Raw genomic sequence first — 12,110 nt, forward strand, 5'->3', positions numbered from 1 at the left:
TTGCTGCGACGCAGCAAGACGCAGAGCGCCGCTTTTGCGCTCCCCCGCATTCTAACGATATTAAAGTTACATCTTCGTTTCCTTCGCTTTCTCCCTCTTCTCCCTCTTCGCGGAAAGATCGCGCTCGTCCACCGAAGGTGAAGGATGTTCTCTGCACATTGAAAATAAGGAAGACCGAGTCTAGCTAATCCAAAAGATATGTTGGCCATATCTTTTGTTGGCCATGTGTTTAGTTTATCATGAAAGGAATAGTGGAAATGAAATCGCAAAATGTTTCTTTTAGAATGTCGGTTTTCTTCCCTCCGTCCGTTTCATTCAAATAGGAATAATATTACAGTTAAAAAACTGTAATATTATTTTTTAAAAACTTATTTAGAAAGACAGCGCCAAGTACATTTTAGAGCGTCTCCAAAGCAAGAAGGCCAATAAGGCCAATTTTTGGGCTAAGAGCGTCGCACATTTTTGATTATATATTATTATATTGGAGGTCAAGAGCTTTCCGAAGCATCATAGTAATACATTTTTACATTGGGCCAAACGAAAATTAATGCGCATATATTTACACGTATTTCATTTTTTATGAAAATTGAGGTCACATACTTTAAGAAGAGAGAAAAAGAGAAAGAGAGAGAAACAGAAGAGTGCTAGAGCAAACGTCCTGATTACGGATTGTGTAAGACAGATTATGTAATAGCTGTATAGTATTACTTGTGAACTCTCAAATTAAAAAACCGTCTTTAGATGTACATTGGTCATGACTAACACCCACGTTATTCAAACTTTGAAGCTTGTAATTTTTGTTAGACCCAACATAAAAAGGTGTTATTATAGTGCTTCGAAAAAAGCTCTTAACCTCCACTATATTAATATGTAATAAAAATGTACGACGCTCTTGGTCCAGAAATGCGTGATTATTTACAAATCTTTTTTAATTGATACCTCGATAATTATCGCGAATATCACAAAACGGTATAAGACTCTTCCGTATTGTGCCTCCACGAAAACTTTGAAAGTTGTTCTAGGACTGTGTATATATTTTTTTCTATTATTACGGAAGAAAATATACGATTTACCGGATCGTTGCAGGCACAAAAGCGTAGAGGAAAATCTCTATCAGTTTCTGTACAGTCAATCGCAACAATTCGTTGTCTGAGAAGTTCTAACTTCGAAATTCTGAACAGTGTGTCATCTAACCCCGGTTTGTTCTGTAGTGTATTTCTTCTCCTTTTCCCTAATGTTTCTTTTCTTTCTCTATCATTCTCAAGAGCGCATAATTACGCGCCTCTGGACGAAATTACCGACGTAAGAAAGCTATACTCTTGTTAAAGTTCGCCCGTCGGTGAATGTCGACATGTAAATTCAGATGATTAAACGGCTGCGAGCTCCGCGTCGTTAGAGAGTACGTTGCGCGGGAATTAATATGAATTCTCCCAGGATCATCAAAAAGGAAAACGGGTAATTGTTCGAAGACGGAACGATTGCAAGGGAAGAGAAACCGATTCGACCCGTACTTGTGCTGTTGACCCACGACAACAAACACCGTTCACTCCGGCGATATTACTACTCCAACAAAGTTTACGTCTGGGTCGACCGGGGTGAGAAAGAGCTCCAAGTTCGTCTAATGTCCTAGCTACGAGTATAAACAAGCAATGAAGGACTCCACGTCGAAACTGAAGCTCGTTGATTACTTTCTCGGTCGAAAACTTGTCGATTAGTTATTCGAACACTTTCGCAGCGGCGCTCGTAAAATTCTCCTTGCCACTTGGCGAGAATTTCCTTGTTGTTAACGCGTTAATGCTCTGTAATCGTTTTCGATAAATATACGCCAGGCGCGTATACTTATATATAACTTTGTATTATTCAAATATATACGAGATACCATCTGCGATCTGCGACCTCAATTTTACCAAGAACAATTTACAGACGATTTTTTCTCTGCTTGATGTCGAGGGAAGTCATTATTTATAGCAATTTCTTAATTTTTAATATAACATATATTGAACTATGAATATAATATACGAGGACTGCTCGACAAATTCTTTGAATCGGCTATTGTTGATGTTGGACTTTTCTACGATTTTACATCAGAGAAATCAGTACACTGAAAGAAATGGCTTGGTGAATGACACTATACTCGTCTTATGAAAATAATATGGTGAATTTATATGCGATATCTGGATGTCTGGATCTGGATATCTATTTGACTTTGGATTGATCTTGAAAAGTTGTTAACTTTAATTTTTTTAATAGAATCATAATTTCTTTAATATAAATTGATTTCTCTGGTCATTCTGTGTATAAAAATACACCGAGGGAAATGTCTGATGATACTAGCCAGAATTCTATTTAGATTTACCAAACGGTATGGTGAATAATCGTATAACAAGATATTTAGTCAATGATACCAAACTATCTGGTGAGCGCATTGTCTAAGTAACATTAGTGATGCTTAAATACATTAGTGATGCTTAAATACATTTACCAAATATATTTACCAAATACATTTACCGTCTGATACAACATAAAATTGTGTGTGCGTGTGTGTGATAATTGAAATAATAAAACCTAACCTAAAATCTAATCATATTATATATATAATTTTCATATACTTATTGTATAATCTTCATGTATATACTTCTAAATTCATCGATATATTTTAAGAAATTCCATGCTTCCAAATATCTGACGGTTTCAGCGTCCATTTTTGTATAGCATCGACGTCTTTACAAATTAGTATATATGAAAAAGGAAACGTCCTAGCGAGTAACAATTAATTATTGCGTCAATAGAAACACATGTCTAGAGAGAATTATCAAACTATCTAGATGCCTATAACTAAATGTCTCGGTATTGACTACCATATGGGTCGAGGCATCGTAATCAGAATATTGGATATGTGAACCAGATATCGTATATAAATTCACCATATTACTTTCATAAGACGAGTATAATGTCATTCACCAAGTCATTTGTCTCTGTGTGTGTGTGCGCGTGTGCGCGTGTGCGTGCGTGCGTGCGTGCGTGCGTGCGTGCGTGCGTGCGTGCGTGCGTGTGTGTGTGTGTGTGTGTGTGTGTATATAACGAAAATTCCAGTTTTTTTTCATCACTTGTGTTTTATAAAATATTGATGATTCGACATTTTCTTGAAGGAAGTATTAAATCTATTCCGAAAACTTCTCGGTAAAATTAAAGTCGCAAGTTGTGGGATACACTGTATAACATGAATAAACTACATGAATAAGAGAGAGAAGGAGGCGAAAGGGAGATTCTCTCACGACTCTCTCACGACTCTCTCAACTTTTTCATCCATCTCCCTACGTAAATGCAGTTCTCTTATATTTCTTTCGTTTTGACTTCTGTTTTACAGTAACGGCGACGAGGTGACAACACGGACGGTAAACGCACGCAGGTAACAATCGACTGAAAATGGCCAAGAGCGCTGAGAGATTGCCCGGTACTTCTACCAGACTTAGGACCAGGGATGACGGCTGCTGCTCTGTGAATTTCTTGAAATACGTCCTTCATATTTACAACGTGGTGCTGTTTGTAAGTAGAACTCGTGCTCCCCTTTATTTTTCTCCCATTTTTCGCGCGCGACAGTAGGGAATATTTTATTTCGAAACATGTTTACGGGCGCGCGCGTTAGCATAAATGAAAGACGTGAACCATGAAATTCTCCGTCCCGCTTCATAAGAGACCGTCCGACGCCCCTTGCATCCCCGACGAGGTCGCTTTAATCAAAGTCTCGTTTCTACGACTGCCACCGTGGATACACAATCGCGGACTCTCCTTCGTAAAATCGTAGCATCGCCTTGTCTACACCGCGAGATCATCAAGCAACCAAAACACCGAGACTTGTTTTTCCGTTCCCCTTTGTAAGACGAAGCTCTATTAAATCTCCAACGAAAAAAAAGGATTGATTTTGGTTCTAATTTACAGGATAAAATCAGAACATAGAATTTCCGTATAATTGCAATAACATAAATTGAGCAACGATAACAATAACGAGCAACGATAACATAATTATATACAAGATTGTATAATAATAAAAAATAAAACAAAAGTTACTATACACACTACAAAAGAGGGTTAGTCGAAACAATTGGAATTAAGAGAACTGGAGGGTCAGATTGCCTAAAAATCGTGCTTGTTTTTTCACAATTTTTTATAACAAACTAAATGAATATGTGCAAGTGTTATTTTGTATAACATATAAACGTGTATTTATATAACATATAAAGAGAAGAAAAATATAATTTTAATGATCAAATATTAAATATAAGTGTATGGTACATATTAAAATACATTTCATTTTTCTTTTCAAGATAGTTATTTTGCAATAATATCTTGACTCTCGGTAGTTCAGTTAAGCTGAATTTTAAGTAGAAAATTTCCGTAAGCTTGTCGTTATCATGTGAACCACTATAATAGAAATTGAGTAAAAGTTAACAAATTGCAAATATCTTAATGGAATATTATAAAATGTTCAGTTCTTTTATAGTAAAAAAAATTAATATTTCAAAATTAAATATTTTCATGAGTTTGTCAGTGATTCACTAGAAAAGAAATATATTTTAACTGCATGTACTACACACTTATATTGTGTATTGATCATCAAAATTATATTTTTCTTCTCTTTATATGTTATATAAATACACATCAAAATAACATTTTGGCATATTCATTCAGTCTGTCATAAAAAATTGTGAAAAAACAAGCATGATTTTCAGACAATCTCCAGTCTCTTAAATAAACTCCACTTAATGGTATCCACTTAATTGTATATGGCAAACTAAATAATTTGATTCTTTTTTAGCAAACTTTTTTTAAGCCTCCTATTTGTGTAAAACAAAATGGTAATTAAGTTCAATAAAACAATCGTAAATTGACCAAGCACATTATTGGTCGTATTTATCGTCCGATTTTTTTTAAACAAGAGATGGTGTATGTAATATGTATTATTTGTGTTGTGCAACTAAACCAATTGAAAGAATATTTATATCATACACAACTATCTTCTAGTTTCATAAATTTTTTACGATTGATCAAATTTTGTAATTTAAATCCTTATTTCAGGTTATTGTTTTAATTCGATTTTTATTCGTTATAACTGGATTATAGTTTATACAACAAAATTTGCGTATACTTAGTTCTTTTTCTTTAGTGTAGAGTTGCCATGGCAATATCGATCTCAATGCACTACAGATAACATTGTTTAACAATATTAGCACGTATATTTGCCGAGTAATCAGATGATTGACTGGTTTAGATTTACCATATGGTGCACTATATAGCTCTTCGTGAGATAAATGGCATTGTGTGAAGATTTCTTTTCAGTAAGAATAATAAAACAAAATCGTATCAAAATGTCAACGAGCAACGTTTGCTTACACATTCAACCTGTTACACAGAAATAAAGAAACTGAAAAAGATCTTCCTGTCTGCAGTATCAATGGGCGCAATTCAATCATAAATAACTCAGGTATACATAAATGTGCTGAACATAGAATGCAAACATTTAATATGTACTTTATAGTACTATTGTAACAGCATAACGTGTTTCAAATATGCTCATGGAAAACCACTATAGTTAACCTACACATAAATTCGATATTGGATCTGTTTGGTTTAATTAGATTTATATGTGGACCAACTATATTGTTTCTTCCGTGCTTCTTTTAAAAAATTCCTATTTATCACGCCATAATTTTAATAAAAATATTTATTAACTATATTCTTATTACTATATAATTAATATACAGTAATAAATTAGTACATAAATATATAAAATTAATACTAACTCATATAAGTTAAAAATTAAAATAAGTAAATAAAAATAAATTAGTATGAATGAAAGTAATAAAATATAAATAATTCCAGATTAATCACGATCTTTTCCCGACAAAATAAGCAGTAATGGCATCAAATAACTCTTTTTATGTACTGATAAAATACTTATTGTATAAAAACGTATTTTTGCTAGTCATTAAATAGATAGTATACCGAAATATGTCTATTTGGGAGGAGAAAGATCTTAGTACTCGACATTTTAAGGGGATGGCGCAGTGAACGACGAACTTACTAAGCATCGATAACGTAGAGCGATTTATATATATGAAGTGATACAAACACATATTAGGTGCTTTCCACTTAATAACACAAATCGACACAAGCATCTTCCTATCTTTATTATTCATTGAATATGGAACAAAGACAGAATGATGCTTATGTCGATTTGTGTTATTATATAGAAAGCACCCATTATCATTTAGGAGACGATGCAAAACGAAGTAAGCATACTTACTGACGTCAACTTCGAAAATACACCTTTTCAACCGCGAATGTTATTTTAAAACTCTAAAAAACTATCCCAGAAAGTACTCTACATGCTAACACTACATGACCTAACCTGCAGTAACATGACCGACTTTCGACCCATGCGCAGGATAGGTATTTCTGCGCATGCGCAAGAATCCGAATATAAGGCGTTTTTTAATTCATCGATGGATCCATTGCATGATGCGTAAATACAGCGAAACATTGCATTTGCGCATCATGCGATGGATCCATCAATGAATTAAAAAACTCGACCATACTGCTACGATGGATCTAGCGTTATGAGCGCGATTTTGGGATAATGGGAAATTATTTTTAAGATTCTGGGCGTGTTACTGAGAGAGTAGAATAACATTAAGGCACATTGTCATCCAAAAGACGGTGCAGAGCGAAATATGTCACGTCATTTTCGAAAATACACCTTTGTAAGCGCGAAAATTTCTTTAGGAAACTAAAAAATTATCCCGAACTTAACTGACTCGGTTTAATAATTTAGCGCATCCTCAAAACACGTCGGTTCGAATCTCGACTTAATTTAGGGGAAAATCGAAACATTTTGGTTTGAATCTCGGCTCAATAATTTACTTTGTTGTTTTTAATTTATCGAAATTTAATTTGTCGTCTTGTCAACAATAAACGCGTATGCATAAGAAAAAATCTCAGAAGAGATAGTATGTCGTATATACAATATCGACATAACAAGTTGTAAAATATATTAATCAAATAGTATATATAGAAAATATATAGGGTATGTATAAAACATATATAGAGCATAAAAAAGCATATATAACACATACAGAGCATATAAATATGACATGTTGAAATATATCAGTTTAATGTATTATCAAGAAACAATCCGACGAGAAGGAAGCCTGCCGAGTCGAAATTTCAATTGGCCATTGTTATGCAAGAATGATCCAATCAAAAAAAATTATAAGCTATTATCAATGGATACTCTATTTACATCTTTTTAATCCAAACAAAATAATTTAATCTTATAGATGCTTGAAATGAATTAAGAAACAGTTTTTTTTTTATTTTTTACTAGTCGCGACTTTTTGCATATTTTTCTAAGAATTAAGCTAGTCAGTACTGTTAAAGAAATGGAAATGCTTGAACTATTGCTCGTTGAACTATTGCGAAAGTCTCAGAGCTAAATTCTTTGGTTGGATCATTCTTAGTAACTCCGGCGAATTGCAAATTCCAATTCTTACTTTACTTCCCGTCGGACCCAATGCGATTTACGTCTACGTGCATGCAATCTACGTAAAGTGACGCTTTGTATCTACTATATGAGCGTCTAAATTGAGCGCTCACCATTGCGCGTCGTCCCACGGTGTCCAGGGTTCACCAACCATCCTGTCGCTGCATCTAACACTGCAATGGTCCTCGCGTCCCACGTCGCCTCTAATTCACTCCCGATCGCGGTAAGCTAACGGAGGTTTCACGAAAAATGTCTGTCTTGAGGCATACACTCCGAGTTGCAAATTGCGTATAAAATATCGCGAACTGCGTCTTCGAGGAAATGTCGTCCTTTCAGATAAACGACGAGTATGTGTAATGAATTCAGTAACGGTCCAATCGAGTTATAGTGTATCATTTTGATACACGCGCGACTCGCTTAAAATGAAAACGAAGAAAATGAAATCAGCGAGCGAAGGGAACACACAACACGAAATCTTTCGACGCGTGCGCGAAGTAATCTGTGCGAAATTCTCACGTGCGACACGGAATACTCCTAATGTAACATTTCGATGGTGCAGCGTAGTAGACTGCAATACAGCTCCACAATATATTTGCGGATAACAGCTCCACAATACTTTTGCGAAGACAATTCCGCAATGTTTTTGCGGATAACAACTCCGCAATACTTTTACGAAGACAATTCCGAAATATTTTTGCGGATAACAGCTCCGCAATACTATTGCGAAGACAATTCCGCAATGCTTTTGCGGATAACAACTCCGCAATATTTCTGCGAAATTCGCTCGCGACTCTTCCGCAAATACGATCCAGTGAAATTTGCAAATCTATATTAATAATATATCTAAATTAATAATCGCGAACACGAGCGTGAATGAAAAATCAAAAACTATGAAAGGAAGCTATACCTAGACAAAAACTATGAAAATTGTGACAACAGAGATAAAGATTCTATTCAAAATTCACACGAAAAAAATGTTACCACGTGAGACGTCTGTCTTCGTTCAATGGAACTTGTTGCGTGACATGTAAGTAAACAAACAACTATTCGCATGTCTGACTTGTGTACATCGTGTTTTTCGCAAGATATAAACGCTCGCTAGCATTGTCTCTATTGTATCCCGCGTTAGGAAACTAACTCAAAGTGAAAAATTAAAACCTGAAAATTTTTCGACGATTGTGAAATTAATTTTGAGAGCAATTTATACAATTACGTTAGATCAGATCTTCGCGCAGATACCGCACGATATCAAATTTTACTTAATAACAAAGCACGAACTCTACTTTATGAAATGCAATTGCGTTTCAAACTCATGCGAGAAAAAATTGAAAAAATTAACGATTGGCGGAAGATCTATGATTCGGGTGATGTGATTGCATATTTTGATTGTGGTGCAATCCCTTTGCGCGTTGGCGCAATCTCTTTGCGCGTTGGCGCACTGCTCGAGATACTTGGAAGATCACATTCAATAAAACTGAATAATTTTACAAAATTTTGAATATTTAGAGCGTATACTCAATACTTTAAGCATTTACCAGATAGTGTTAGGGTTTGATTAATCAAAATTTCTTCTGACAAAAATCGTCGACCGATCAATAATCTAAGTTAATCAATTTCTAAATATATATATATAGGGAGAAAAATACTTGCAAATTTATGTAAAATATGCATTATCACTAATATTATTATTTGAAAAAATGATCTTTCAATTGTTTCGAGCAGTGTGATTTTTATTGGACGGCACGTACACATACTACAACTACCGCTAAGTAAATCGCATTGATTCGATAAGCATGCACTACATCAAAAGACTTTTTGTCTTTCTGTTATCAATATGTTTCTTATTTTGACTCACCAAACCGCCGATCAGGGTAGTTACATTCTGCTTTCATTTCTGGAACAGAAAAATGCCATTTTGCCGATTAGATTCGTGCACTGATGACGATTTGAGTAAAGAAGTTTGAAGGATTAAAAGAAAAAATAAACGCAATATGTTTCACGCTGGAAGAATTTTTCGGAATACATTTACACTTAGAATATTGCAAGTCCTTTCCTTTTTCTGGACGTTGCAAATAAATCTCTTAATCAAAACAAATCAAAATTTTTCAAGTGGTGATGTTACTCAAAAAAAATTCTTCCCGCGTGTAATTACCGTTTAACGCGATCTTTGATTCGATTTAAATTATCTCGATTTCGAACAAGAGAATTATCAGTCTTGTCGGATTTCTAATTAAATGTTAATTAATGAAGCTCACCTTCGAGTTAACCCCGCTCGGCCCGAGCCAGATCCTCCGGCGCAGCAGCCCCTAAGAGTCGGCTGGTCGTCTGTTTCGTCTCTGCAACAGAAAGCAGATTTAATTTAGTATTACACATGACAATAGAGGCATTAAGGAACTCGATTTCAAACAAGAGAAATTTCAGTTTTATCGGATTTATCGGAATTATGAATTCAAATTAGTGAAACTCACCTTCGCGCCAACTCTGCCAGACCCGAGCCGGATCCTCCGGCGCAGCAGCCCCTAAGAGTCGGCTGGTCGTCTGTTTCGTCTCTGCAACAGAAAGCAGATTTAATTTAGTATTACACATGACAATAGAGGCATTAAGGAACTCGATTTCAAACAAGAGAAATTTCAGTTTTATCGGATTTATCGGAATTATGAATTCAAATTAGTGAAACTCACCTTCGCGCCAACTCTGCCAGACCCGAGCCGGATCCTCCGGCGCAGCATCCCCTTAGAGTCGAGTGCTCGTCTCTGCAATAAAAAACAGATTTAATTGAGTATTAATTAGTTACACAACGATGAAGGTATTAAAGAACTCGATTTTAAACAAGAAAATTTTTAGTTTTGTCGGATTTCTAATTATAAGTACAAATTAGTGAAGCTCACCTTCGAGCCGACTCAGACATGCCCGAGCCGAATCCTTCGGCGCGGCATCCCCTAGGCATCGTATCCCCTAGAGCCCCGTAACTGTCTGGTCTATTGGATCTCTGTTACAGAAATTTAATTTAATTAGTAATTTAATAATTTAATATCAATTAGTTACGCGCGACAGCAAAACGAGGAAAAGAAATTGTCATAACGACACGCTCGAGTTCCTTCCCAATGTGCAATAAGAAATAATTAAATCATAGCTAAATAAAAAAGTAATAATACCCGATTAATTAATGGATGATGATATTAATATCTGATCGATAACCATATAATAATATGTGGTAGTATCAATTAATTACAGACGACAGCAAGACGAGGTAAGGAAATCGTCGTAACGGCACGCTCGAGTTGCTTCCCAATACGTAATAAAAATAATTAAATGACAACCGAATAAAGAAGTAATAATATTCGAACAATAAATAGATGATGATAATATTTGATCGACATTGAGGAGCTCGATCGCAACATTTCTCTAACAAGTAAAAAGGTAAATAAAACGCGGTAATTACCTATCGCGGTAAAGCCCGTAATACTTGCTCGCGTGAGGAGTATGCGTCTTAATTTGTCTTAATTATCGTCTCAAATGTCGCAAAATCAAAACGCGGTATTAAAAATCGGCGCGGAATAATCTAGGAAATAACGCGGCAACTCCTAATGTGTTCACCTCGACAGTTAATAGTGCTATGGTGTGATGCTCAAGCACGTGCTCACGCACGCGTGTTTACATGACCGGCTGCGCGCCCTCCCCTCTCCTCCAAGCCACTCAGTCAACGTCCCGAGCGGAACGTTACGACGGTCGGTTTGTAATAACGGAATAATCGATAATAACAATGAATAACAATAATTGGGCAACGGCGATAATAACTGATGAAAGACGAGATAAAGAAATTGTCGTAACAGCACGCCTAAGTTGCTTTCCTATGCTTTATAATAATAATAATAATTAAATAATAATCGAATAAATTAAATAATAACCGAATAAAGAAGTAATAATACTCGAATATTAAATGGTAGTGATAATAATATCTGCTCGACAATCGTATGAATCATGTGATAAGGAAAGCAACTCGGACGTGCCGTTACAACAATTTCTTTACGATTTCTTCGTCTTCGTTCAGTTATTATCGTCGTTGCGATAAACAGTTGCGTGGACTCTGAGGAAACTATATAGGGTGTCCCACACTCTCCTTCTCACATTAAGTGAGAATGTAGAATGGGTTGAGGTGAACATAAAAGTCCTATACCGTTTTGCGATATTCGTAATAATTATCGAGATTAATTGTAGAAAATTTGTGAATGATCATGCAGGATATGGTAAATAAGTTATAATAGCGACGACTGCCGTCGCGTACTTATACTTTAGGTCAAATTGAACAAAAAAGTTCTCTATTATTTTGCATATAATCAGACATAGATTTTTAATTATTAATTAAAGAAGATAAGTGCATTATCACGCAAAATCGTGCAATAATCTTCTTTAATTAATAATTAAAAATCTATGTGATTATTTAGAAAATGGTAGAGGACTTTTTTGTTCATTTTGACCTAAAGTATAAGTACACGATGGCAGTCGTCGCTACTATAACTCATTTACTATATTCTGCATGATCATTTACAAGTTTTCTACAATTAATATA

The 12,110-nt window shown here is 35.2% G+C and overlaps 1 protein-coding gene across 1 annotated transcript in view; it reads left to right on the forward strand.

Moving 5' to 3' along the window:
• The first annotated feature begins 3,345 nt into the window (after positions 1-3,345).
• Positions 3,346-12,110, forward strand: part of LOC116849709 (CD151 antigen-like) — a 118,865-nt gene continuing 110,100 nt past the window's right edge. Inside the window, exon 1 of the mRNA XM_032827120.1 lies at positions 3,346-3,546. Coding sequence (XP_032683011.1) covers positions 3,427-3,546 — 120 coding nt within the window. The 5' untranslated portion in view covers positions 3,346-3,426. The remainder of the gene's footprint in view (positions 3,547-12,110) is intronic.

The sequence above is a fragment of the Odontomachus brunneus genome, unplaced genomic scaffold, assembly GCF_010583005.1.
Source record: "Odontomachus brunneus isolate Ranch 3 - 2012 unplaced genomic scaffold, Obru_v1 Obru_scaffold_124, whole genome shotgun sequence".
Lineage (NCBI taxonomy): Eukaryota > Metazoa > Arthropoda > Insecta > Hymenoptera > Formicidae > Odontomachus > Odontomachus brunneus.